We start from the raw sequence: 27976 nt of genomic DNA, 5'->3' as shown, positions 1-27976 counted from the left end.
CGCAGCCTGAGCTCCCCCCTGCTATAAATGCACTCGAGGCTGAGGAGTCGCTCGGAGGGGGAGTTGCTCTCCATGTGTTCTGTGGGTTTTTTCCCTGCAATTCTTCTTCAGCTCACACTGATCGGTGCAAAACTTTGGGAGAGGGACTCAGGAACTCCTCCCCACACTCCCGGGGTCTGCTCCCTGCTTTCTCCCGTGTTGTCCCAGGTACCGGAGCTCCTCCAGCTCCCAGGATTTCCTGTCATTCCCCAGCGCTCCCCAGCTGCAGCCCTGGCTCCTTCCTTGCTGTCACTCCCTCCCACTTTGGATGTTTGCAGCCCTTTAAGCTGATAAGGGAGAAGCTTTGTGGGGCTGTTTGCAAAGCAAACACCGCTGCCTTTGAGTTTTATTCTTCTTCTCCCTCCGCGTTCACCCCTCTCCCTGAATTTAAGCTGGTTCCTCTGCCATTTATTTAGATTAAAACCAGCAGAGCTCCCAGCACCGACCCCTCTGGGACCACAAATAACCCCGGACATCTCCCTCATCCCTTTGCTCCCAGGCATTCGCTGCTCCTTCCCAGTGCCCCTCTGGTTCCTATTTTTTTAACAAGCTCTTGATCCCTCCCCATTCCCGACCCTGCATCCACATAGCTCATGGTTAAGGCGAGGACTTGTCACGGGGAGCTTTTCAAAGGCTTCCTGAACATCTAAATAAATGGACACGGAGGAGGCCGGCTTGCTCCTGCCTTGGGCTGCCTTTAAATGGCTGGAGCTGCTCCTGGGGGTGATGGCAGGGACAGCCAGGCTGGGGAGCTGGGTTAGCCCGGTGCCCACTGTGCCAGGTATCCCCTGTGCCAGGTATCCCCTGTGCCAGGCACTGGGACACATGAAAAAAGCATTATTTTAGGAGCTGGTGAGGACAGGCAGGGAGAGAAAAGCCCTGGCATCAGCAGGGATGAGGAAGGGGCTCCTCATTTAAACTGGACAAAACCGCTCATGAAAATCCCATGGAATAGCAGGAATTTGGGGATATTGGCAGGTTTGGACATTGCAGTTTGCTGGAGTGCTGAACAGGAATCTGAGAGAGGATTCCTTGGTGCTGGAAATCCGTGTTGAACTCTCCTTATAGAAACTGTGCTTGTCCTTGCTGATGTTCAAATAACATCTTGTTTTCTGGATTTATTTGGGGTTTTTTGAAAAAAAAAAAAAAGAAGAAGAAAGACTTCAGAAATCTGGAAAAGCTGTGGTTTGAAAAGAGGTTTTGCTTTCTCCCTTGCTTAATCCTAATAAAGGTGCATTATTTGAAATATCTTTATTCTTGTTGGAGATTTAGCAGTAGGAAATTCAGAGGTGGACATGGAGTCCATAAACATTCAGGGAGGGAGAGTGTTTCATAAATGTATCCCCGCTTTTTCCAAAAATAATATCCATTTATTTTTAGAGACCGAATAAAAATCACAGCTGGAGCACATCTGGAAATGGGGTCTGTGTGTTTCACAGGGGGGATCTTTCACACTCGCAGTTGAACCTGTTGTGTCTGTAGGGAAGAACCCCCCGTCCTCTGTGTCCAGGGAAATCCAGTTCCATCCTTGAGTGAGGCAGGCACGGGGTGAGTCTGTGCACACCAGCAGCTGCCTCCAGGTACTCCCAAAACCTGCGTGGATGCCCCTCCATGTCTTGGAGTGCTGGAGAGGCCCTGGCACAGGCTGCCCCATCCCTGCAAGTCTCCAAGGCCAGCCTGGACAGGGCTTGGAGCACCCTGGGAGGGTGGAAGGTGTCCCTGCCCACGGCAGGGGGTGGCACTGGACGGGCTTCAAGGTCCCAAAACCATCCTGGAATTCCAGGATTCCCATCGAGGAGCAGCTCAGCTCCGCGGGGCAGATGTCGCTGTGGGTTAGAGGAGCTCAGAGCAGCCCTGCTGGAGTGGATTTGTTCTGGAATTACAAGGGCTTGGGAAGAGTTTGAATCTTGTCAGTGCCCAGGGTTTGTGGAGCTCTGCAGCGGAGACAGATTCTGCTGCTCGTGGGTTTTGGAAGCGGAGCCGTGGGGGAGCAGCTTTGCTGAGGTACGAGTGACGTGTTTCAAGGGAGATGTAAGGAGGGATCCGGCGGGTTCGGGCAGGAATGAGGCTTTCAGGAGTTTTAGACCCAAACTCTCCACCGCAGCTCGGAGCTGCCACCTTCAGTCCACCGGCAGCTCCCGCTCTGCGCTGGGCTGAGCCCGCCCGGCACCACCCTCAGCAATTCCAATTTATTTGAGGGCAATCTAAACCCAAAATGGGGGTGATGGCTTTGAACAACCCCCCCCAGCCCATCTGCCGTGGGTCCTGAGGAGATTTAGCTGAGACAGGGAATATTTCTTCACTCAGCAGCTCCCCTGAACATCCTGGCTTGGCTCCTTGCGTTCCAGCTTTTCATCATAAACCAGATATTCGCTCCCAGGAGTAAATCTTATCCTGCTTGGAAAGGATGGTGGATTTCTTGGGAGCTGTTTTGCTACAAGAATAGCCATAATTACCTTTAAAGCCACGCTGCACTCCCTGCATCTCCAGTACCGCAAGGAATTTCGCAAATAAAGCTGGAATTTTCTGTGTGTCCAGCTAACTGTCATGCAGGGATTTGCCAGTTAATAACTACTTTATACATTTCACCTCCCTTCTTTCTTCTTCTCCCTTCCCTGTCCTCCCTCCACAGCCATATTTCACCTGATTCCCCACAAAAAAAAGTGGAAGGAATAAATCCACCTCTCTCATTCCTACATCCATGCGTGGAAAAGTAATTATTTTGTTTCAAACTCTTATTTGTTTGGACGACTCGCTTCCTAATTAATCTCAATCCTTTCTTTGTGCTCCTTGAGTAACAACAATATCAGATTTGTCTGGGATGATTAATGCTTTGTGCTTCCCTCAACCAAGTCAAGATTTATAGACCAACATTTCCTGGGGTATCGATAGTTAAATTTTTCTCTCTTTTTTTGCAGTTTGGGTTGGGTTTTTTCCCCCTGACGTTTTACTCTTTGGCATTTTCAGGTGTAAATACTGTGACAGGTCATTCAGCATTTCCTCCAACCTGCAGCGGCACGTCCGGAACATCCACAACAAGGAGAAGCCATTCAAGTGCCACCTGTGCAACAGGTGCTTCGGGCAGCAGACCAACCTCGACAGGCACCTGAAGAAGCACGAGCACGAGAACGTTCCAGGTGGGGAAAGGCTCTGTGGCTCTGCTGGGGATCACTGGAGAGAGGAGACTCTGATGCCATGAAGACTTTTTGCCTTTTCTTTTATACTCCTGTTATACCTTTTTACAACTTCTGTACTCCTAGTGTTTTTTCCCTACGTTCTTGGACTTGTTTGTCCAAGAGAGACTCAGCATTTTAGAGGCTTTGTAGTTAGGGATCAGTGTGCCCCAGAGCCCAAGGTCCTCTCCAGAACACATTCTGTAAACCAAGATAGAACCATCCAGGGGAAGGTTCCTTGGGGAGGGGGGCTCACTCGAGCCTCTCATTGGGGAATCTGTGATAGATCTGCTAATTAGTAACACCTAGAATGTTATACCCGATCTTTGGGGATACTCAGGCAGGGTGCATCTCGATGCATATGACCTGGATGTGTGCACCTGAGGATCCTTAAAATAAATACCAAGGTAAAATCCCTTTTCCCCTTCTAACCGTGTATGACTCTTGATTTTAAGACCAGGAAAAGGCATCAGCTGGAATGCACTGTCCCCTAAGGATGAGTTTGTAGGGTTGTTTGTAGGGTTTTTTTGGAAGTTCCAGAAGATAAATAAGTTTTGTTTTAACATAAAAAATGGAAGGAAGGAATTCCTGTGATGAAGCCAAGTAAGTGATTTCCCAGCATGGGGAAAAATTATTATGGAAAAGGTACAGGCAAACAGCCCTGCAATGGTTCTTAGGTTGTGTGTGTTGTCCATAAGTGCTGAACATCACCTGGATTTCAGTCTGGAGAACACAATCTTCCCTTGGGAGCTTTGCTCCACGACTTTCCTCTTGAGTATTCAGTCATTAATATAAAGTGAGAGGGCTGTTGAGAACCTTCTTCCTTTATGTCCCCTCTTAATCCTGGCCTTGCCAACACCTGATGGAGTCTCCTGTTCTCTGTCCTGTTGTCTCTCCGTGTTCCTGCCCTGCAGTGAGCCAGCACTCCGGAGTCATCACCAACCACCTCGGGACCAGCGCCTCCTCCCCCAACTCGGAATCAGACAACCATGCACTTTTAGACGAAAAAGAGGATTCCTATTTCTCGGAAATCAGAAATTTTATTGCAAATAGCGAGATGAATCAAGCGTCAGCTTTAGCAGATAAAAGGTAGGCAAGAAAATGAAATTATCTGCTGGTAAGACAGGCATGAACAGCAGAATAATAGGAGAGGGAATTCAGACTGGCTGGTAGAAGCTTCTTCCTCCTGGCTGCTTGAAGGGAAATAGTTAAAGGACAGAGCCTGGAGAAGGAAGAAGACTGCTTGTCCCACAGATGTTAAATTTAAAGAGATGAAAAAACAGCATTTAAATCCAGACTGCACAAATCCATAGTTCAAAAAGCCTTGGGGCTGGTGTATTCTCGACAGGCTTATTGGCCCTCAGGAACAGTGATTTTTAAATGCCTGCAGCACGCTGGTTTTCTTCTTGTTAGATTTTAAATAACATATATGTGTACATAAATGTGTTTTGTGTTCATGTCTACGTAGGACATTACCAAAGTCTGGCATTCCAGTGGGAATACATCACTTAAACATTTGCCATCTTTTTTTCTTTCCTTTTCTTTCTTCTTCTTCTTCTCCTCCCTCCCCTTCAACCAAATATTTCAGGCCAGAAATCCAGGATATTGACGGCAATTCCCAGTGCCACGGACTAGCAAATGAGAAAACAGAAGATGTGGATGATGAGGACGAAGAACTGGAAGAGGAAGATGACGACAGCCTGACGGGGAAGTCTCAGGACGAGACGGCGTCGCCCACGGCAGAGCCCCGAGGAGCATTCGAGGATGAGGAGGATGAGGAGCCCACGTCTCTCACCATGAGCTTTGACCACACCCGAAGGTGAGGGGGCCGTTCCCCTCGGGGGGCTCAGCCCCCTGCCCGTGTCCGTGGTGCATCATGAGTGCTGTGGGTTTGTTCTCCAAGCCATGCCATGCGTTTGATTCAAACCTTCACTCCAGATTCCATTTCACCACGGTGGGGGACACGAGACAAGTGGACTGCAAGGAGAGTCTGGGGTGATGTCCAAGGCTTGAGGAGTCTGGATCAGGAGAAGAGACACAAAACTCAGAGTTTTCAGGGTACCACAGCTCAGCAGATGTTGTTTTTCTCTCCAAAACTCTGGTCAGGGCAAGGAAGAGGTTTCTGTGCAATGCCTTTGGTGCTGCTCTGGTCCTTGGGGTTGTTGCAAAATATTCTTGGCTTCAAGAATTCTCAGAGCTCTGGTAAAAAGGGGATTCTGCCCCTTGGTCCTGCCCAGGTGAGACCCCACCTGCAGAGCTGCCTCCAGCTCTGGGGTCCCAGCACAGGATGGACCTGGAGCTGCTGGAGAGAGTTCAGAGGAGGCACCAGGATGATCAGAGGGATGGAGCAGCTCTGCTGGGAGGAAAGGCTGGGACAGCTGGGATTGTTCAGCCTGGAGAGAGAAGGCTCCAGTGCCTGAAGGGAGACATAGGAAATATGGAGAGAAAATCTTTCCAAGGGCCTGGAGTGACAGGGCAAGGGGGAGTGGATTTAAACCGAAAGAGGAGAGATTTAGGTTTGATCTTCAGGGGAAATCCTTCCCTGTGAGGGAGGTGAGGCCCTGGCACAGAGAAGCTGTGGCTGCCCCATCCCTGGAAGTGTCCAAGGCCAGGTTGGACAGGACAACCTGGGATAGTGGAAGGTGTCCCTGCCTGTGGCAGGAGGTGGAACAGGACCACTTTAAGGTCCCTTCCAACCCAAACCAGATTCCATGCTTCTATTAGAAGTGAAGGATTTTTCCCCCAAGGTCAAGCCATGTCCAAACACCTTTAAAATGAAAGATTGCTGCACAGAGCCCAGGCTCAGCTCTGGTTTTGCTGCAGTTTGCCCTGGTTTCTGGGAGTCACACAAAACTGAGCAATTCCTTACCCAGAACCTCAGAGAGGATCTCAGACACCTGCTGCTTGTTGCTCTCCACTTCCTTCTCGCTCCTCCCATCCCGTGTTGTCTCCGTGTCCGTCTGTCCGTCCCTTCACGCATGTGGCTCGTGAGCCCCCGTGGGTGGTGCATGCAGGCTCTGGGCCAGACGAGCTAACACAGGTCACCCCTTCCCCTGGTCATTGGTACAGGTGTATTGAGGAGGACGAAGCCGGCCTGTTAGATTTGGAGCAGATGCCGAATTTTGGGAAGGGGCTGGATCTCCGCAAAGCAGCCGAGGAAGCATTTGAAGTTAAAGATGTGTTTAATTCCACCTTAGACTCTGAGACAATAAAACAGACTCTGTACAGGCAGGCTAAAAACCAGGTGGGTATATCCAGAACATTTTCCTAGCTTGCCACCAGCGTGTACAGCAGGATCAGGGAGCAGCTGGCCTCCTCTAGCCAAGGGTTATTTTCCTCTTCCAGCGGGTTCTTTTCCCCTTCCAGAGGGTTATTCCCCCTTTCCAGCAGGAATTCTAACACACACATGAACGTGTCTTGTTGCAACTAAACTGAAATAGAGGAGGAAGGGAGCGGGCATCACCTTTAGATGGATTTACCTCAGCCTGTGCAGTGAGAACAGGGTTATACAGGAAGAGAGAGGCATCTGTCTGTTTTTATCTGTCTGTATAAATGTTTTTATAACTCCTTATTTATTTATACTTTGGGGTGGCTCTTCTGTCGGTCACCACTGAGGTTTGGTTTGCAGAAACAGCCACAAAGTGCCCTTGGGTTTGGTTAAAACAGGTGTCAAAGATAATAATACTGCCAGGACTTGCAACCCAGCATGTCTAGAGGGCTTCCCTGTTTATCTCCTTGATTCCTAAAAGTAAACCAGAAAATGGAAAAAGAAATCTGTGAGACAGACCAGTTTAGACCCACCAAAAAAAATCATCCAAATGGCATCTCAGAATTACTGGAGTTCTGAGAGAAATCTGGAGGTTTGGGGCAGGTCTGTGTGTGCTTTCTGCTTTTTCATTCACCAAAATACTTACTCTGGGTTTATGGAGTTGATCTCTTGATCCCCCCATGAGGATTCTCACAAAAGAACTGCTCCATGAAGGTGCCTCAGCAGTCTGGGCTGGAGACAGGACACTCAGCCCCTGGTGGGGATGAGCGCAACTCTCACCTCAGAGTCCCCTTCTGACCCTCAAGCAACAGAATTTATCCCCAAATCTATTTCAAATGCCCAGCAGAGCAGTAGCATAGGGCAGCCACCATGCAGAACATGATTTTTGATTTAGCGTCACCCAAAACTCAGGAAATTTTTTGTCCTCCTTCAGAGTGGGTGCCAGTAGTGAGGCTGGGGGGGTGCTGCTGGGAGAGAGAGCCCAGCAGGTTTTTGGAGTGACACCCATTTAAGCACAAGCCACTTGCCTGACTCTTCCCTGTGTCCTGTCACTAACGCCCAAATGCACTCACTCTTTGGGAGCAGCTCTTTCCCAATGTGTACCACCCTGCTGGCTCCAGCCCATGCTTGGATCTGGGAGGGTATTTTTGGGTTTTCACTCCATTTTACACTTGAATCACAATAAGAAACTTAAATAATTTAAGCTATCAATAGGAAACATTTGTGTGAGCAGCACAGCACTCCTTTGGCTTAGTTTTAAGCAATTTTAGAAGCATGTGTGTCCACAAAATGACAAAACTGTACCTTTTCCCTGGGCCAGGGAGGGTGGGGACAGTGTCCTCCTCCTTTTCAGGCCATGGGTGACAATGACATTGGCTTTCACCTCTGCTCTATGAGGTTATCATCTGTCCACGTCCTCACACCCCGCGTGTGAAAGGACACAGAGGTGTGTGAGACAAATCCTGTGTCCTGGTGGAGGGAGAGCAGCCAGGTTCCAAGGAGCCAGCAGTTTGTTAGAGGGCAAACAAGTCTCTCGGCAGACTCCTTTAAGGGTTTCACTGCAGCGATAAACCCACCCTGACCACAATGAAAATTCCATATTCCTGAACACCCACACTGGCATTGCCAGTGGGCCCATGCCAGGCATTGAGTGAGGATGAGCAGCTGCTCACCACTTCCCACTGGGCATCGCTGCCCCATTCCCAAGGCACTGCTGCCCCAGCCCAGCCTCCCCGAGCCTCTGGCTTGTCTGGGGATGTGCTTTTTTTAAGAACAAGCCCCAGTAGCAGCTGCTTTGCCCTGGGAGCAGAGCCTGGAATCATGTGGGGGTTGGTGACCGAGCGCAGGGCAGTGCAGGATGGGTTCAGTCCTGTGACAGCTGGTGGCAATGATGCTGTCTCCTGCCTGTCCCTATAAACCATGACAAATCTGCTGTCTGGAGTGGCAGGTGCCATCCTGGGGCGTGGCTGTGAGCTTAGCCCAGCGCAGAGGGTGCTGCTGGCCCAGGTGTGCGGCGTTAGAGGGTGCTGTGTCTTACCCGGAGTGTTTCTATCCTGTTCTCACTCATTTCCTCTGCGTCCCTCTCTCCCCCAGGCTTATGCAATGATGCTGTCCCTGTCTGAGAACGCTCCCCTCCACACGTCCTCCCAGAACTCTCTGGGGGCTTGGTTGGACATGGCAGGAGCAGCTTCAGAGTCGGGGACCTTTAACCCCATCAACCACCTCTGAGAGGTCCACAAGGCACTGGCCGGAGCCCAGGCGAGGCGGCAGTGGTGCTGCAGCCATCCCAGCAAAATCCCAGCGAGCAGAAGATGGATGAGAGGGCCTCAGGGAGTCGTCTGGACTTTGGGCTGAGAAGGAAACCTGTCGCATCCGACCTACACGTCCTGCATTTTTATCTCTCCAGAGTTTTCCTTTCTAATTTATCGGAATGAACCTCTCCCAAACTGGATAACGCTGAAGCAGCCCCAGGATTTCATGAGCAAGACACGAATTGCAACAGTGCAATCAAAGATTGGCCCCTCCAACCTTCCAAACCGGTGCCACTGAGCCAGCACAGCCTGAGCAGGAGCGACAGCTTGGAACCCCACGGCAGCATTTCCTTCCCATCCAGCTGAATGGTGAAGCACCACGGGAAGAGAGCCAGGTGTGACCTGTCCCTGGTGCAATTCTGGCACAGCCACTGGAGTTATACCAGGGAAGGGCGAATTCAACCCATTTAACTGAACCCCCCCCCAAAAGAATTCAGAATTCTGCGCTCCCACAGAAACATCATCCTGTCTTTTGTCCCCAGCCAAACATTGGCAAAGCTCCTCCAAGGTGAGGCCACGTTGCCTGCGGTCGTCACGAGCCACATGCAGCTCCCAGCTGAGACATCTCCAGCCTGGAACCCTGCTGAGGTTGGGGTGACACATGTGCCACGTGGATCATCAGCTGTGCCCTGAGCAAGGCTGGGACAGCTCCCTGCCCCTCCTGGTACCTGTGAGCCCAGCATGGGCTGGGAGTGCTGGGACAGAGCCATGCTCAGCCAGGGTGGTGGAGCTCCTGGAAATGCTTGGATTTCCCCAAGCAGAGACACCACGGGGTAAAGCCTTCCCCAGCTTTAAGGAAATGTGTGCTGGGAGAGCCTCGCCTCACCCGGGGCAGCTGGGACACGTCTGCTCTGCCAGGGGTTTCAGGGTGCCCTCACCCCATGCCGATGGTATCTGTGGCACAGGTCTCTGATTCACACTGTTGGTTTGGCCTGGTTTTCCCTCTGCACCGCCCGCTGCTGCTTGGCCTGTAATTTAAGTAGAAAGAGGAACTTTTCCATGCTCCAGCAGCCTGAGGGGTGCAGAGCTCTGCCTGAGCACAGAGATAAGAATCTGGTTGTGGCTCTGATTCTAAAATTGCTCACAGAGATTTTATGAATGATTTCGAATCACTGCATCTTCTCTGCTGATACACAGCAGCCTCCACAAATCCTGTGGGCTTCGTGCTGTTCTCCATTGCAACTCCCATCTGCTGCTGGAGCAGGGAATTTGGAGAATATATTCCTTTATGGAATGGTTAGGAAAGCCATGGAAAAGGGCAGATGGAGGGTTCTAAGCCAGTCCAGTGTGGGAAGCCTCATTCCAGCAGGCCAAAACAACGGAACCAGCTCCCTGAGCAAAGCAGAGTTGGAGTTGGGTGCGACACCTTTGCGAGTCAGCTTGGCACCCAAGAGCACAGGTGAGGCTGATTTTGGGGAGCCTCAGAGGGCCCCCACAGGAAAGTGTCGGGGGTGGCTTTGGTACAGAGGGAACAAAAGGTAAATTAGCAGCAGCAGTGTGTTTCCCAGGAAAATTTACCCTCCCCTTTTTGGTTTTCCACAACATCCTGTGAAAGTGCCCAAGGCTCTGAGAGCACCAGGCAGTGTGACCGAACTGCTTCTCGTATTTGCACAAAGCTCCTGGGCAGGTAGAGCCTGAGAGCCGACCCTGCCGGAGGAATCCCGGCTCTGCAGAGGAGAGGGACAGCCCTGTCCCCTCCTGTCCCCTCCTGTCCCCTCCTGTCCCCTCCCATCCCATCCCATCCCATCCCATCCCCACTCCAGCGGCTGCAGCACAGCCCTGCCCAGGCGCTTGGCCTTTAAATTATTCCCACAGGGGCCAACTGAAAATAATAAAAGGATTGTTTCTTTTCCTGATGGAATTTATTTTAATCTGTATATAACTTGTAATTTTTGGGCTAATTCCTTTCTTATTTTATTTCTTCCTTAACAGTATTTTTTTTGCATTAGATACCATTCTTGTGAAGAAATCATGTTAATAGAAGTATGTAGTGAAGGACCAAAATCGTGTTGTCAGGGTTGGATGGTGGATAAGCAGGGAGCAGGAAGATTTTGTCCATGTGCCAAATGACCCCAGTCAGTGCTGCTGCCGATTCTCCAGACAATCATCCCTCGGCTTCCCTGTGCCTTGAACTTCCTGGGGCCCTGGAGGAAGGTTCCAGTGACTGGGAGCAGCACAGGAGGAGGAGGAGGAGGCCAGTGGAGATGCTCTGCCTCGATGGCCCTGCTCCAGGAGAACATGGAAACGGCCTTAACCATGGGGATAGATCCATCCTGTCCCATTCCAGCTGCAGCTCTGTGACTCCTGGCAGCTGCTCGGAGCAAACCATGTGTCTGAGCATCTCTCTGGTAGGGCTGTGGCACTGCCTGCCGTGCTGGAACAGGATCTGTGGGCAGCAGGGAGTGTTTGTGTGCCCTGAGCCATGGTTTGCTCATCCTTGAAGAAACCTTAGGGCAGGTTAGCACTGCACTCCTCAGCACAGGGAGGTGACAGAGCAGCCAAGGGAGCGGCACTGAGCTGGACACCAAAATGTGGGCCAGTATTAAGGAATGCAAGTGTTACTGTGGGGATTTTTTGGGGGTATTTATGGTCTCCCCACCCCTCTCTCAGCCCTGCTGCCAGTTGTGTCATTTCTCCAGAAGCAGTTGGTCAGGTCCTTGCTCTGACTGAGCTCACGCTGTCGCTGTTCCCCTCCCTGGGTTCATCCTGGCTCCCCATGGATCTCCTGAGGGCCCCTGGCCAGGGATAGGGAGGTATTATCCAGCCAGGGATTGAGGACATTAAAAATATAGGGCTTAAAATCATGAAATGATTTTTTTTTTCCCTTTCCATATTTCCTATTTCAGTTTCCTCCCCATTTTCTCTAGGTTATGTTGTAGAATCTCCTGACTCCTCTAATTTAGCACTGATTACAAGCTTTGTAATTTGATTTTTCCAGTTAAGATAAAGAAACAGGAAGCCTCACTGAACCTCTGTTAATCTCTACCTTTCACTGGATTGCACTTGAAACGTGCTGCAGCTCAGAGCAGGTGTGGAGGTTTTGTTTTGCTGCTTTAGCAGAGAATCTCATCTTTTCAAGGCTGTTTCCCGAGAGGTTTGTGTCCAGGACGTTCTGCCATCCGAGCACTGCTGGCTTCCCAGTGCCGAGGAAGCTCTGGGAGCTTTGGTGAGACGTGGAGCTGTGGTGTCCAACCCCATGGACACGCTGTGCTCGGGATCCAGGGCAGGTGAGGGTGGCAGGGATGGGAAGTGGCTGCGGTGTGTCCGGTAGCCAGGGCACCGCTCCAGGTGTGGTTTAAACCCAGAGCTTTGTGTAGGATCTATTTATTTAAAGTATTTTCACAGCTACAACAGCACAGAGGAGAGAAAGGAGAAGCCCTGGGGATTTTTGGAGTGGTCAGGTGGGGCTGGGAGCTGCGCAGGGCTGAAGTGTCGGTGCTCTGTGAAGGGCCCTCGCTTTGGCCAGAGCTGGATCTTCCTGCCTGAGTCAGTCAGGGGGGAGGACGTGGGTCTGGTGTCTGTGCATTCCCTGCTTCCCAGCAGCTCAGAGCTCGTGGCTGGTCCTGGTGTGATCGCTGTGGCTGGAGCAGGCAGCTGGGAGCTCTCCAGTGGGATGCACTGAGGTTCTCCCGCAGGATGTGCTGAGGTGCCAGGTCCTACAGGACACGTTGAGGCACCCAGTTCTCCTGCTGGGGTGCTGGGTTCTTCCCTGGGACGTGCCCTTTGGTACTCAGGCTGCTCTGGGTGGGTGCCTTTCCAAGGTGCCCCACACCGCCAGGTCCTGCCTGGCCGGGCGCCACGGGGACGTCGATGGGGACCCCAAACCCAAACGGGGCCCAACAGCGAACACCAGCCGGGTGTGCTCAGCTGTCCAGGGAGAAACACCCTGCTGGGGTCCTGTCCTCCTTCAGACAGTGCAGAGGAAGCTTTGCCCCCTCCCCAATCAGCACTTAGCCGCTCGTGGGAGCAGCCCCTCGCCGCCGTGGCGCGGACGGAGCCTTTCGAAAGCACTTGCACAAAGAGGTGAACGAGTTCGACTCTAAGCATCAAAGCACTGGATCGTGAGCCCCCCGTGCCCCCACCCAGGTCAATCTGCTGACTCTACACTCGGTTTTTACGTGCTGTACTCTGTTTGTGTGTGTGTGTGTGGCGGGGGCCGGGGGGCAGCGCTGAGGACCCTGCCCGTGGTCAGTGCTGGGGACCCTGCCCGTGGTGACAGGGCCATCCCCGAGGGCAGGAGTGGCGTGGCTCGGGTCAGTGCTGGAAACACGAGGGCAAAACCCTCTGCTCCTCGCCGGTGGTCAGTAGTGTTCTCACAAAGCCATGAAACTTCTCCGTAGTGTTGAGTGAAACTGTGACTAAAACATTCTTGAATGATTCCGAGGTTCCTTTTTTTCTCTTTCTTCTGTCGTTAATTCTTATTACCACTTTGGAAGAAGAAATTTAAAGAAAAGGAAAAAAAAAAAAAAAAAAAAAAAAAAAAGAACGAAGAAAAAAAAAAAAGGCAGCTTTGATTTTCCAAATGTGCAATTCACATGTGAACAAAGTAATTCTGAAAGTAATTCTCAGTGTATTTTACATTCTCGTTGCTCTCTTCAAAGCAAGAGATGTTTTGCCCTGATGTCATTTCCAGCCTGCAGAAGATGTAATTTAAAACATATATATATTGTGCTTGCAAGAATCATAAATCTGTGCATCCTATGTCATTCCTTTTCCCATTGTTACAATACAGATATGATTTAGGTTGGATTTTTTTTTTCCTTTAGACCTGTATAGTGTTTTTTTAAATCAATTGTAAATGTCTGGTTTTCATATAATGTTTAAAAAACATTGAGAAAGAGGATGGTGCTTGTTCCATATCATTCTTGATTGTATATTGCTTCTGTTATGTTTATAAGTAAACTGTGCATGACTTGTGTTTAGCAGTCATTATTGTGTCCGTTTGTGAAATTTTTATTAAGAAGAAAAAAATTCCGTAGATGCACTTATTGTATATGTGATTAGATTTTGCATCCGAGGCTCGAAGCCTCGAACTGCCAAGGAAGAAAGAAAAAAGTGTTGGCAGTTATTAATTAATATGGAATCGCTTTGTTGGGAGCATAATGAAATAAGAGATATGAAGTGTAGAAAATAATTAAAAAAAAAAACAAAAAGGCAATTTTACAAATTTCATTTTGATGCTTGTGATAAAAGACAAATGTACTTGTGTAGAGAAATTCCTTTAAAATAATGAATAGAAAAAGCTGATTTTGAGGTTAATGCTGTAGAATAGGAATGTATACCAAATGTAATCTTTCCAATGCTACAATGAATTTATACATGAGATTGATATGCAATAAACCTGTGTGCTTTTATAAGCAGTGGTCCCGAGAGCTTCTTTTCATGGAATAACCATGGAGAACAGCCCCGGGAATGGGACACTGGGTGTGTCACTGTCTGGCTTTGCTGCTCTGCGGGACCTCTGGGGTCTGCTCTTGTGTGTGCACGGTTTGTAATATTCAAAAGAGCTCCAAAAAGTTAAATTATGGCCTCCCCACTTGCTGCTGAGGTCAGAATCATAGAAACCCAGAATGATTAAGGCTGGAAAAGCCCTCCCAGACCATCCAGTCCAAGCTGTGACCCATCCCCACCTTGTCACCCAGAACAGAGCACCGAGTGCCACCTCCAGCCCTTCCTTGGACACCTCCAGGGATGGGCACTCCACAGCTCCCTGGGCAGCCCCTGCCAAGGCCTGAGCACCCTTTCCATTAAAAAATTCTTCCTCATGTCCAACCTGAACCTCCCCTGGCACAACCTGAGGCCGTTTCTTCTCATCCTGTTTCTTGTTATCCTCCTGTCAGGGAGTTGTGCACAGCCACAAGGTCCCCCCTGAGCCTCCTTTTCTCCAGACTGAGCCCCCCCAGCTCCCTCAGCAGCTCCTCACGGGACTTCTCCAGCTCCTTCCCCAGCTCTGTGCCCTTCTCTGGAAATGTTTCAGCCCCTCAGTGTCTCTTTTGTTGTGAGGAGCCCAGAGCTGGATGCAGCACTCGAGGCCTCCCCAGTGCAAAGCAGGTGCAGGCAGTGCTGCTGTGCCACATCCCACTGAAGGGGTGGGATGCTTGCACAGGGAAGAGTGAGAGTATTCCAGGGTGGGAGAATGTGTTGGGATGGGGTTCATCAGTGAGCTGATGGAAAATGTCGAGCATATTTCCTTTCAGAAGCAGAGCACAAAGTGAGTGAACTACCCAGTGATAGCGGTCAGATGGTTCAGCCCCAGGGGACCCTGGGAGCAGAAATTACTTGAAAGCCGGGTCTTTGAGCTAAAAACCCCATTACACAACTGATGAATGGCCTCGCTTCAAAAAGTCATTCATGGTGATCAAATGATGGTGTCCCACGTACGGGATAATGGCCCTTCCCCGGAGATCGGGAGGGTTTCAGTCGGAGCTGAACCCTTGAGTAGGAGCCCTCCTCTCGCTGGAGCCTTTCTCCTTATTAGCCCCGGAGGGAAAGGATAAAAAAAATCTATGGGATAAGAAAGCTGTGATAATGGGGCGATTGTCAGGCAGGCCCCGGAGTGGAAAGAACAGAGGCATTTAAAAGAATATTGCTGACAAGTGGACTTTGTCATGCACAAAGTGCTTGAGATTCACCACAAACAAGTGAGAAAATGGCCCCATTTGGGGGATGAGGAGGAGCAGAACAGGGGGGCAAAAGAGAAGGTCAAGGAAAAGTCTGTTCCCAGTAAAGACACAGAGCACTGTTGAGCCTTACTGGGCAGCTGGGTTACTGGGCAGCTGTCAGCAGCCTGACCCCCCAGATCCTCTTTCCCAGTAGCTGCAGCACCCAAAAGCAGCCGAAACTGATGTTTTGTGCATCCAGAGGGACCGCCTGAGGTTACCTTTGACCACTGAAGAGCCCCTGGAGTAAGGGGCAGTCCCTGGGCTGCTGAAATACCGCGTGTGCGCCGGCCAGACCCCGAGGACAGCCAGGGCACACCCGTTTGTCACCCATTAACGCGCCAGCAGAACGACACCGAATAATCCCCTCGCCTTCAGTGACCTCGGAGAGGCGGCTCGAGGGGACGGGGAATGCCGAGAGCCCAGCGGCCGGCAGCGCCGCTCCGCGCAAACACCTGCTTAAGACTCATCGAGAAGCAGTAAAACACTGTTCCTAGTGACGATTAATTAATTTTTCACTCCTGGGAAGCCGGGGCGCGGCAGGGAGCAGAGCGCTCCTCGGACCCGGGACCGGCAGGACACCGCCGCGGCTCCGAGCTCCGAGCTCCGAGCGGCACCTCCACCCCGGCACGGCCTCCGAGGCCTGCCCGGCACCTCCCCCGGTGCCGCCCCGGTCCCTCCCAGCCCATGCCGGTCCCTCCCATCCCGTCCCCGGCCCGCCCCGCCGCCGCCGCCGCTCTGGCTCCGAGGGGCGCGGGTAGGTGCGGGCGCGGCGGGGTCGGGGCTGGGGCGCTGCGGAGGGACCGGGGACCCCGGGGAGGGACCGGCACCGGCACCGGCACTGGCACCGGGGCTCCCGGGCAGCCGTGCGGGCGGCGGCCCCGAGCGAGAGGCTGCCGAGCGCCTTCCGGGGAGGGCACGGCGGGGACCGGCTGTCCCGTCCCTCCCGAGCCGCAGCCGGGGCTCGTCCTCCCGCGGCTCTGTCCCCGCTGTCCCCGAGGGTCTCGGTAGCCAGCGATGCGGAGAGGGGTTGGGTCCATCCTAGGGGGGGTTTGGGTATCCTACCGTGCCCGTTTAGAGCCCAGCCCTGGGCACGCAGGGATGGAAGCACCGAGTTACGGTGCCTGTGCCCGTGTGCCACCGTGGGCAGGGATACGGGGGGTCGATGGCCTGTGCTGCCACCGAGCCTCCCTCCAGCCCGGCACCGATGCTGCAGCCCCCAGAGCCTCTGCATTGAGGCCTGTTTATTGCTACAAGGGCTTAGGATAAGCTTCATCCTCAGCCAGGATGGGGTTAAGAGCAGAATGTGGCGCTTTCCTCGTCAGCAGGACACTTGGCAGCCCTCTGGACACAGAGCATGTGTCCCGCATCCAAGGACAGTGGAATGAGCAGCATCTCTGTCAAATGAGCTGTTGTGGATGGGTCTGTGTTGTGCTCCTGCCAGTCATTCATGCAGGGAAAAGCACGGTCCAGCCTTGGTTTGCTTCCTGGTCTTTGAAAAGGAACAGCTTGGAGATGGCACTGGCGCACAATGGGATCTCAGTTGAGGACAGCTAAACCATAATTTCTCCCGAAGTTATGTAATAAGCAGAGGGCGTAAAACGCTCTGTGTGTTCTGTGGGGGCAGAGTTCCGTAGGTTCACGGTACTGTGGGTGGCACAGGAGGGGATGAGTGACCTTAACCCCGGCTGAGGTGCCCCAGGGAGTGGGGCAGGTGTTTTTGTGGGCAGTGTGGAGCCGCCCTCGGCCTGATTTGGGGCAGGTACGAGCTTGGAGGAGCACAGGCTTCACAGCCAGGCGCCGCCGCCGGGGATTCCACAGCCCGGGGGAGGTGGCATTCAGGAGGGTGCAGACTGGCTGTGGTGGCTGGCAGCACCCCAAAGGGGAATAAGAGGACACGGAGGTGTGGCAGGAGTGGGGCTCGGTGAGGCTCCAGGCCTGCCCGGCTCAGGCCTGATCCTGTCCAGTGCCTGCGGCACGGCCTGGCCGCTCCGGTGCCCGGCCGCTCCCGGTGCCCGGCCGCTCCCGGTGCCCGGCTGTTCCCTGTGCCCGGCCGCTCCCGGTGCCCGGCCGCTCCCTGTGCCCGGCCGCTCCCGGTGCCCGGCTGTTCCCTGTGCCCGGCCGCTCCCGGTGCCCGGCCGCTCCCGGTGCCCGGCCGCTCCCGGTGCCCGGCTGTTCCCTGTGCCCGGCCGCTCCCGGTGCCCGGCCGCTCCCTGTGCCCGGCCGCTCCCGGTGCCCGGCCTCTCCCTGTGCCCAGCCGCTCCCGGTGCCCGGCCACGTCCTGGAGCCCCCAGGCTGGCCCTGGCACACGGGTGGCCCTGCGAGGCGCGCAGGCGGTGACAGCATCCCGAATGTGTCCATACAGGCCCTGCCTGTGGAGCACCTTGGGAAGGTGGAGGCCGAGTTCTGCACTGTCCCAAGGTTCCCGTGGCTCTGTGTAAATTCCTGAAGCCTCACTGGGAGGTGTCTGTCTGTCTGTCTGTCTGTCCTCCTCAGCTTGCTGCTTCTCTGAGCCTCCACCATGTCTCGGAGCCCCTCTGGTACCTCTGTGGATGACAAGACCTTGCTCCTGGAGTACCGATGCCATCCGGTGCGGCCAGAGCCCCCCAGCCCAACCTGTCCCCCTGAGAAGCGCAGCTCCACCACGGCTCCCAGTGCCACCCCAGTGTCACCCCTGACCTCCCCCACCTCGGCCGAGCCCCGGCGCATCATCCTCAGCACGGACAGCCCGGCCGCGCTGAAGGTGGGCACCCAGCAGCTCATCCCCAAGAGCTTGGCCGTCTCCTCCAAGCCCAAGAACAGCCCCTCCCGACACCAGAGCTTCGGGGCGAGCCGGGAACCCCTGAGCCCCGACCCGAAGAGGGCATCCGTCCCCATCCTGGCCCTGGAGGCGGAGGATGAGGATGATGGCGGAGGGACCCTCAAGCGCAACCTGAGGAACATGTCCTACCGCGCGGCCATGAAGGGCCTGGGCGCCGAGCTGGAGCCACCAAAGGCTACTCCCTCACTGAAGCCCGTGTCCGAGGATGGCAGCGTCCTGCCCGACCGCAGCCCCGGCAGGAGCAAGGTGGGTTTGGCACCCTCTGTCACCCCTGTCAGGCAGGGATGGGGTCCTGCTTTCCTGGTGGTGACAGAGGAGCTGCAGGGCCCACAGCTCTGGCCAGTTTTGGAGCTGGTTTGCTGAGCCTGGTGTCGTGACTGGTGCCTGGGAAGCTCCGTGTCACCAGCAGATGCTGCAGGTCCCTGGAGAGCCTGGGAATAGCTGACATGGTTTTTGTGGGGAGTGGAGCTGGCTGCTCCGGGGCCGCTTGGCAGGCGGCTGCGGGATGTTTGCAGGGTGGGGCTGGCAGGGAGAGCGGCTCCAGGCATACACAAACATGGGTGAAGCACGTCTGGGGAAAGGGAGACTCCAGAGCAGGCAAAGTCCAGGTGCAAGGGAGATTTGACAGCAGCAGTGTAGGTACGGAATGGTTGGGATCGTGACCCTGATTGCGGGAGGTGAAGGCTGAGTCACCTGGGTAAGGCAAACAGAGCTCAGACAAGAGCCAGGCTGAAAGAACAGGGCAGTGTGGGCTGACTGGCACAGGCAACTCCCGCTTTTCCTGAAGGAGTTTTCCCAGGGCCTCAGAAGTGTGGTAAGCACAGCAGGCTCTCCTCTTGCCCTCGCAGAGAGCCCTCGGGCGGAAGCGGGTGCAGAAGCGCGGCGGCTCGTTCAAGGACCGTGAGTGCTCCCATCCCTGTCCCTTCTGCCTCAGCCAAGCAAATCCCTACAAGGCTTCCCTTCCCACTGTGCTGCTCCCTGTCCACGGCCTGGGGCCATGGCTTTTGTGTCTGTTTCCCCGAAGCAAGAGGAGCAATGCTGCCCTGCTTTCCCATTCCTGGGGCAGATAACTCTCCAATTGCTGCCGTGCTGGCATCTGGATGGCTCCCAGGGAAAATGGGAGAGCTGTGGGAGGCTGTTGGGAGCAGGAGCCACAGGGTAATCACTGCAGTGCAAAGTCCAACCTCATCAGGGAGTTTCTGGCCTGGGCTCACTGGCGCTGGTGGCTCATGGCCAACAGGGCAAGGCAGCCGTGGTGGGAAGGGAAGCCGTGGGCCTGGCTGGGAGGGGCTGTGCTGACCTTGTGTCTTCTCCTCCACAGAGCCCCGGCTGTATCAGGAGATCCGTGAGAGAGGTCTGAACTCTGTCAGCCATGAGTCAGACGAGGACTTGCTGGAGGAACCCGTGCCAGAGGAGCCGTCCCCTCTGGGCGCCGCTATCGTGGTGCAGAGCTACCGCCCGGCGCAGGTGACATGGAGCCAGCTCCCAGAGGTAGGGGCAGTCCAGAGAGTCTGAGAGCTCTGAGAGGATCATTCCACAGCGTTAGTCCTTGCACTGGGATGTTCTGGGCTGTCCAGCCCTGGCTGGGACACACAGGGTCTGCCCAGGGCCGTTGGTGCTGGTGGTGCTGCTGTGGTTGGGCTTCACCCACAGCTGAGGGGAAGGCGGGTGCTCCTTCCTGGGCTTTCCCTGCGGACTGTGGGGATGGTCATCTTCATCCAGGGAGTGGCAGCAGCCAGCTACGGGGGGCTGGGGGGCCGGGTGATGCCATGGTGGGTGATGCAGGAGTGAGTGATGATGGGCAGCGGTGGTGGTGGGTGGTGATGGGTGATGGTGGGTGGTGGTGTGGGATGGTGTGGGATGGGCGATGGGGCGGCTGACACAGCCCCAGGCCGCACTAGAGGGCGTGCAAGGACCATCGTTCCTGCTCATCCCGGCCTCTCTCCACAGGTTCTGGAGTCGGGCATCCTGCAGAGGATCTCCCCCGAGGAGCGCAAGCGGCAGGAGGTGAGAGCAGCCTGGGACATGCCCGGGAGCGCAGCAGAGGCACCAAAGGGACACACGTGGCTCTGTCAGGGTCGGCTCCAGGTGGAGCTGGGCTCAGCTCAGTTCGTGGTGCTGCTGCTTCCAGCTGCTCCATGACTGGGCAGTGCTGGGAGGGCTCACCTGCATGAATTGGTGGAGAAACAGGCAGCTCCACTGGATGCTGTTGGGAAGGGAAAACATCTTCATGCTGTGGCTTTTTAGCAACTGGGTGTCCTAAAACACACTGGGGTTATTGGTGTTGGCCAGGGCATGCATGAGGTGACAGAGAGAACCGACATGGAGCCAAGTCATTTCCAGTGGCTTCATGCCAAAAGAGTATAAACAAGATTTAGCAATTAATTCCCAGCTTTGTGCAGTCAGTTTGTGCTGTTGCATCTTCCCTGCCCTGCTTTCCCCAGGCAATGTTTGAGATCATCACTTCCGAGTACTCCTACATGCACAGCCTGAGCATCCTGGTGGGCCACTTCATGAGGTCAGAGGAGCTGAAGGAGACCATGACTCAGACAGAGCACCACCACCTCTTCTCCAACATCGGTGACATCCTGACAGTCAGCACAAAGCAAGTGGGGCTGGGGGCTGGCACCAGGCAGGCCTGGGAGGGGACTCTGAGCTGTTTGTTTGTAGTGCAAAACCAACCATCCCTTGGACTGTTGAAGGTACTCCCTGGGAGGGGGGGAGCAAATGCCTTGAGAGATGGTGCTGGGCAAGCTGTGTCCATGTGGGAAAGCAGCAGGAGGAGGATGCAGCAGCCCTGGGAATGGCTGCGGGGGCGTTCAGGGCTTGTGGCTTCCCCATGGGACAGAAACTAAACCTCATGGAGGGCTGAGGTGGAGGAGGGATCCCGTGCAGGAATGGTGGAAGCCTGTGCCTCTGGGGAAGGTGTGGGTGTCCCTGCTGCTGGAGCTGCCCTGCCAGAAGGGATCCAGGCCCCATCTCCTCTGGGAAAACTGGGGAGAAGCTGCAGTGGGAACATTCAGTTTGTCCAGCTCTGGTGAGTCATGTGGTGAGGTCATTTAAATTCTCGCCTCAGCTTCTTTGAAGAGCTGGAGAAGCGACACCAGGAGCACCTCCTGATCCCTGACATCAGTGACATCGTGGAAGAACACGCCTCAAAACACTTCAACCCCTACATCAGCTACTGCTCCAATGAAGTCTATCAGCAGAGAACACTGGATAAGCTGCTGTGAGTACAGGGCTTGGGCTGACCAGGAATTGCCTCTGAGGGGCTCTGGGCTCCAGGGTTTGCAGGGGTCAATAACACGTAGGGACACGGATGGGCCCTGTTCATCTCCAGGCCAAGTTTGAGTCTGTTGTTGGTACATCTGTGGCTTTACCCACCTTTTGGTGGGCTCACCATCTGTCTCTGGGTGCTTTTCCACCACCTGCTGTGGGATCAGTCCCATTTCTGCCCAGCTGGGGACTCTGAGCCCGGCAGAGTGACAATGAGCACCCGAGGCAGTGCCATCACTGCCCTGCATTTCCCGTGTGTGAAGAGCTGCTGGAAAATCCTGACAACTGAAGAGCAGAGTTAATGGAGATTTCTTGTCCTGTTCCAGAACCACAAACCCCTTATTTAAAGAGACCCTGAAACAAATTGAAAGGAAACCAGAGTGTGGAGGCCTGCCAATGATCTCGTTTCTCATTCTGCCCATGCAGAGGGTAACACGGCTTCCCCTGCTCTTAGATGTAAGTAGTCACACGGTGGCATTGCTTGACACCTCTGGAGAGGTGACTCTGCTATTCCCTTTGGTTTGCTGAGCCCGGGACAGCCTCTGCTTGGACTTCCAGCCCTCTGGGAGCTGGGGCCTGAATGCTGAGCACTTATTCAGGAGAAGCATTTGGATAACTTTCAGGCACGTGGTGGGATTCTTGGGGTGTCCTGTGCAGGGCCAGCGGTTGGACTTGATGATCCTAATGGGTCCCTTCCAACTCAGCATATTTTGTGGTTCTGTGATTTGTATCCAGAGCAATCTGCTTCTCTGCAGGGTGTCAGGTGTGCAGCTTAAAGCTCTGTGAAGAACACTTCATGCCTTGGTGACACCCATTTGGGAGACCTGAGGTTCTTCTGTGCCATATCTGGGTCCCCTGGTGGGGTGGCACAGGTGTCCTGAGTGATGAGTGGTCAGGCAGCCCAGCAATGGAAAGCAGGTCTTGCATTCTTCGTGGAAATCTGCTCTACATGGCAAAGCTGCTGGATGTGGGATTTCCAGTAACTGCTCCCAGTCCGTGGTGGTTTGCAGGGGTGAGGGCCAGGGGGTGGCCAGGCACGTATCAGACATGAAGCACCCAGATTCACAGCTGCCAGCACTGTTAAACCTTCCTTTGACCCCCGGGAAGGGCTCAATCAACGTGTGGCATCCTGAAATCCCTGGGAAGCAGCTGCTGCTCCCTCCCCTGTGGTGCAGGATCACTAAAGCTTCTTATCTTGGAATTCCAGACCGTCCAGCAAAAAACAAACGCACACTCTGCAGCGTATGGAGCTGCCACCCGCGCTGTGAAGGCCATCAGCAAGGTGAGGCCCAGCTGCCAGCCCTCCACCTCTCCTCCTGCCAGCTCAGCCTTCTGCAGCGCTGATCCAACACTGCCATTCCGGCCTCTCATTTCCCTCCCAGCGTCGGCTCACTTGAGGCTCCTCTGCTCCAAACAGCTGCTGGATGAACACTTCTTTTCCCTTCTCACCTTTGTCACCTGATCTTGGTTTGTTCCTTTTTCTTGTCCTCTTTTCTTCTTTCCTCTTTGGCCCATCTTTGTCCTTCCTGGGACAACTCTGGCCGTGTTTTTTGGGGATTTGAGCAAAGGGCAGTGAATGAAGCAGAGAGGGAAGTGTGGAGTGCAGGAATCATGAGCTGTGCACTGTCCATGCTCCTGGCTGTCCTCTCGCTGTGTTTTCCCATCCACTGGTCAGTCACAGGGGCCAAAGGGCCGCAGAGACTGTGGCCACCCCCGTGCCAGTGATGACTCTTCCTTTCATCCCCCTGCAGAGCTGCTCTTGGCAGCACATTCCTGGTGCTCCCAGTCAGTCCCACTCTCACATCCAAGCAGAGTCCTCCCCTCTGTGTGATTGTCCATCCTCCTGCCTGGAGCTCTTCTCAGATGATTAATTCTTCCTCTTCCTGCTGCTCCTTGGTTTTGGTGCAGGTTCACTTGAGTGTCCAGGCAGAGCCCATGTGCCGTCTCTCTCCAGGAGAGCATCCCACTGCCTTTTCCCAAACCTGGCCTGAAGCCTGTGCCAGGATTTGTCTTTCTCCTGCTCAGGGAAGCAGGACAGTCCCTAATGCTGGGGGTGGTGTGGGAGGTGGATGGGGCTCAGTGTCCAACCCTTCTCCATTTCCCTTGGGACCTATTTCTCTTCCCAGCTGGTCAAGAGCTGCAATGAGGGAGCTCGGGCTATGGAGAGGACGGAGCAGATGTACACCTTGCAGAAACAGCTGGAATTTGGGAAGAAAAAGGTGAGCTCTTGTGGAAGTGGTGGTGGGAAGTCTTCTGGGGCCTGTCCAGACAGGGAATCCTTCTGGGAAGCCTGGACTGGGCTGTTGGATGCACACGGTTTCTAAAGGGTGTGGTAAAGCCCCATGACATTGTCACCCACTCTTGGGGTCCAGGGGCTGTTGGGGTCCAGGGGCTGTTGGGGTCCAGGGGCTGCATCTCTGGCTGTGCAGGAGTGGGGTGCACGGCTGCTCCGCCTTCCACCTGCCTCCTGGAAAATCCTTTGGAATAGGCACTTAAACCCATGTGGTATGTCCGTCCCAGCTGACCCCAGGGCCGCTGCACGTTCAGTTCTTGCCTTGGTTCAGTGCTGCTGGTGAGGAGGGCAGTAACTCAGCCTGTTCCTGGCGCTGTTCCAGCCTTTCCCGCTGATCTCGGTGTCCCGGTGGCTGCTGAAGCGGGGGGAGCTGCACCTGCTGCTCTCGGAGGAGGCCGGGATCTTCCGCCGCGGCGCCGGCCGCCTCTGCCACCTCTTCCTGTTCAACGACGTCCTCATCATCACCAAGAAGAAGAGGTGAGGCTGTGGGGAGGGCCCTGCCTTTCCCTGGAGAACAGCCAGGGGGTTAAACCCTATTTCCCAAGCGGCACATACCTGAGAAATCCGTGAGATTTCCCTGGTTTGACCTTCTTGAGGTGTTCCTTGTCAGACGGAAGAGAAGCGCCCAGTCCCACCAGTGGCTTTGCCTTGGTGGGTGGGTGGGTGGCCAGCAAGTCCCCAGAGCCATGTCCCACCCTGACAATCAGCTCCAGGCTGCTCTGGCAGTGCCTGCTGAGCCTCCTGTGCCGGGCTGGGAGCTGGGAAGTGGCCCAGACCCCAGAGCTGAGGCGCTGATCCCGTCTGTGCCGCAGCGAGGAGAGTTACACGGTCATGAACTACGCCACACTGGACCAGGTCACCGTGGAGAAGGTGGAGAGCATGGACCCACCCTCCCCTTCTCCTGGCAAGGCCGGCGGGCACCTGCTGCGGGTGGTGCTGGAGAAGGACAGCGAGGGCCGGCGGGAAGAGGTGGTGCTGTCGGCGGAGACGCTGTGAGTGGCACGCTGGGATTTTGCTCTGGCTCCTGGCATGAACTGGTGTCCTGGGAATCCTCTGAGGCTTCTGCAAAGCTCCCTTTACCCCCATGCTCCTCCTCCCAGAAACGGGGATGTGCACAGGCTTCTCCCAGGCTCTGTTCCTTCCTGTCTCTTAGATTTCCCATATAATTCCCGTATCAGCTTCTCCTGTCCAAATGAAGCAGAGCAGCTGGGCTGTGTGTGCCACTTGGGAAAAGCGTCCTTACACTGAATACTCAGATCAAATGACTCCCCTGGAAAGCATTCATCCTGCTGGGAATGTCCAGCTACTGCTGGCCACAGGGATGCTGTCCCTAAGGCTTTCTTTGTGTTTCCCTCTGGCAGGAGTGACCGGGCCCGGTGGATCGCGGCGCTGATGCACAGGGAAAAGGAGAAGCCTGACACCACTCCCAAAGGAGGTACCGTGTGCCAGAGGGCAGCCTGGCTCCGCTGGCATTCCCTGTTACACCAGAGCCTTTGCAGGCCCAGGTTTCTACCTGGTTCTCCTCCACTCCTGCCAATGGAGAGGAAAGCCCCACGCCTTGCTCCTTAGGAGTTGCCTCCTGTTATCAGTCACAATTAACCTTAAATACATTTCCTGGGAGGCGCAGTGGAATTCCAGGAATGCCTTCAGCTGTTGTTAGAGGAGGTTTGGCAAGCTGGGAGGGATAAGGGGCAGGGACAGGAGGGAATGGAGCACGCTGTGCTGTGGAGTGGTGGGTGGGCAGCCGGGGGTCATGGCTGAGCAGGGGGCTGTGTCTGCTCACTGTCCCTGCTGTCCCCTGTCCTGCAGACCTGAGCCAGGTGGAGATCATCCGCGCCTACCTGGCCAAGGAGGCTGACGAGCTGTCCCTGCAGCAGGCAGACGTTGTCCTGGTGCTGGGGGGAGAGGACGGTGAGTGCCAGTGAGGGCAGGGGCAGGCTCTGACCTTAGCAGAGCCAGGGCGGGAGAATCTTCAGTGATCACCAGAAAGTGGGATTTCAGCAATTGCAGAAGCTTCCAGGAAGCCCTGGCTGCTGGTGCTGTGTCCCAGCAGAGACTGAGGGAGGTGGCACTGCCATGGGCAGCTGTTGTGTTCCTTAGGGGTGACTCCTGTGTGCAGGCTGTGGCTGGCACCAGCAGTAGAGGCCTCAGGAGGGGGAGAAACGCACCCCAGAACAGGCAGTAAATCAGAAACCACCTCCCCTGCCATCCCTGGACTCCTCTAGCCAGCACCTCCAAGGGCGGGGAATGGTGCATCCCCAGGATCCATGGCCCTTCCTGGCCCTGTCACCCGCTCTGTTCTCTCCTAGGCTGGTGCTGGGGGGAGCGGCTGCGGGACGGGGAGCGGGGCTGGTTCCCCCAGGCCTGTGCCCGGCCCATCACGAGCCGCGTGGCCGCGGAGGGCAACGTGCGGCGCATGGAGCGGCTGCGCATCGAGACCGACGTGTAGGGACAGCCCAGAGGCACCCCTCGGCCTCAGGGACCTGCCTCAGGGACCTCCAGACCTCTGCAGACTGAGCCCACGGGGAGGAGGCAGCAGCAGAGCTGTTCTTGAACTGTGCTTGCTGCAGATCTCACCGGCCAGGACGGGTCTGTGTGACAGCTGCGACGCAGCAGCTCCTGCACGTGGGAGCTGGCACCGGGCACTCCTGGCAGTGCTGGCCCCGGTGACCTGGAACAGGCTCCAAGAGCAGCCCAGGCCTTGGCTCAGTTGGAAAGGCCGAGGCTGTTCCGGGCTCTGGGGTGCCCGCGCCGCCGTCTCCGTCCCTGCTGGCACCAGGGCCAGCACCTACTGCACACCTGGTGTGGGGAGAGCACCCCCCAATCAGGGATTGTTAGGAACTGAAATCCATGTGCTTGGCTTAGGCCTCGACCCAGTTTTACCATTTGTTTCTCTTTTTTCTGTCTCTTCCCCCCACAATAATTCTTGGGCCCTTTGTCCCAGGACCTGCCCAGGTGAGGTGATGCCAGACACATTTCTGTCACTGGATGAAATACTTGATGTCAGAGTTGTTCCCATGGAGTCAGCTCTGGGGCCGGGCATGGATGCTCCAGGCAGAGGGGGAAGCAGGGGCAAGATGAGGAGCGGTGCTGCAGCTGCCACCTGCCTTTCCCTCCTCCCAAGCTGGGGAGGGGGCTCTGCCCGGGGCTCAGCCCATCACACCCCGTGCAGGGGACATGGCAGCTACAATTTTGGGGTGAGCCAAGCCCCGCACACTGCCAGCTTCACATTCACAGGGGCAGCGCTGGTGGAAGGTCTGTTCTGATCAAACTGTTAAACTGTAAATTAAAGTAGCAATAAATTCTTGGATACCAATGAACCACGTGTTCTCTGTTAGCCGTGACAGTGTCCCTGAGTATGACAGCTCCAAGGAGCCAGGCTGTCCCAGCTACAAGCCTTAAAAAGAAGTTCCATCCTGCTGGTGGTATTGCTGTGGCCTCTGTGTGTTCTCACACAAAATGTGTATCTCATGAAACACCCTGAGTGCCAGCCTGCTGTCACCTGGAGCAGCTGTCAGCTGTATTTGACTGAGAGAGACAAGGTAAGTAGAAACTCAGCCAGGCTTTCTGTTTCTTTCTCTTTAACTGTGGAGAAAGTAACGTTTTTCATCAGTGCTAAATTAAAGAAGATCCAAAAAGAGATCAAGAAAAGAGGAAGCAAACAAACTGTATTAAGAAATATGAACAGGAAAAGAACCTTATATAAAAATACAGGTACAGGGTTGCTGCAGTCCCATGCTCAGACACGTGGTTTGCTCCGAGCAGCTGCCAGGAGTCACAGAGCTGCAGCTGGAATGGGACAGGATGGATCTATCCCCATGGTTAAGGCCGTTTCCATGTTCTCCTGGAGCAGGGCCATCGAGGCAGAGCATCTCCACTGGCCTCCTCCTCCTCCTCCTGTGCTGCTCCCAGTCACTGGAACCTTCCTCCAGGGCCCCAGGAAGTTCAAGGCACAGGGAAGCCGAGGGATGATTGTCTGGAGAATCGGCAGCAGCACTGACTGGGGTCATTTGGCACATGGACAAAATCTTCCTGCTCCCTGCTTATCCACCATCCAACCCTGACAACACGATTTTGGTCCTTCACTACATACTTCTATTAACATGATTTCTTCACAAGAATGGTATCTAATGCA

General features: G+C 54.6%; 2 protein-coding genes across 3 annotated transcripts in view; both read left to right on the top strand.

Moving 5' to 3' along the window:
* The window catches only part of PRDM16 (PR/SET domain 16), a 290701-nt gene extending 276697 nt beyond the window's left edge, over positions 1 to 14004 (top strand). Inside the window, exons 13-17 of one of the 2 annotated variants that reach the window (XM_039564043.1) lie at positions 3007 to 3176; positions 4127 to 4301; positions 4801 to 5031; positions 6282 to 6456; positions 8575 to 14004. In XM_039564043.1, coding sequence (XP_039419977.1) covers positions 3007 to 3176; positions 4127 to 4301; positions 4801 to 5031; positions 6282 to 6456; positions 8575 to 8709 — 886 coding nt within the window. In that variant the 3' untranslated portion in view covers positions 8710 to 14004. The remainder of the gene's footprint in view (positions 1 to 3006; positions 3177 to 4126; positions 4302 to 4800; positions 5032 to 6281; positions 6457 to 8574) is intronic. The other variant, XM_039564044.1, reaches the window with a different exon arrangement.
* A 2146-nt stretch (positions 14005 to 16150) lies between these two features.
* On the top strand, positions 16151 to 27161 carry ARHGEF16 (Rho guanine nucleotide exchange factor 16). The gene is made up of 15 exons (XM_039564093.1): positions 16151 to 16208; positions 17948 to 18518; positions 19121 to 19172; positions 19594 to 19763; positions 20223 to 20279; positions 20717 to 20877; positions 21349 to 21501; positions 21875 to 22004; positions 22756 to 22830; positions 23675 to 23767; positions 24164 to 24318; positions 24654 to 24833; positions 25203 to 25276; positions 25651 to 25752; positions 26151 to 27161. The coding sequence occupies exons 2-15, from the start codon at positions 17973 to 17975 to the stop codon at positions 26288 to 26290; spliced, it is 2088 nt and encodes a 695-aa protein (XP_039420027.1). The 5' UTR covers positions 16151 to 16208; positions 17948 to 17972; the 3' UTR covers positions 26291 to 27161.
* The last annotated feature ends 815 nt before the right edge of the window (positions 27162 to 27976 follow it).

This window comes from Corvus cornix, chromosome 21 (assembly GCF_000738735.6).
Source record: "Corvus cornix cornix isolate S_Up_H32 chromosome 21, ASM73873v5, whole genome shotgun sequence".
In the NCBI taxonomy this organism is placed as follows: domain Eukaryota; kingdom Metazoa; phylum Chordata; class Aves; order Passeriformes; family Corvidae; genus Corvus; species Corvus cornix.
Note: the sequence above shows the minus strand (reverse complement) of the source record. Positions and strands in the feature narration are given on the sequence as shown.

Excerpts from the sequence above, each read along its gene's own strand:
- ARHGEF16 (XM_039564093.1), top strand. The coding sequence starts at position 17,973 with ATGTCTCGGAGCCCCTCTGGTACCTCTGTGGATGACAAGACCTTGCTC. Across the intron at positions 19,764-20,222 it reads CATGGAGCCAGCTCCCAGAG|GTTCTGGAGTCGGGCATCCT; the intron begins GTAGGGGCAGTC and ends CTCTCTCCACAG. Across the intron at positions 21,502-21,874 it reads AGAACACTGGATAAGCTGCT|AACCACAAACCCCTTATTTA; the intron begins GTGAGTACAGGG and ends GTCCTGTTCCAG.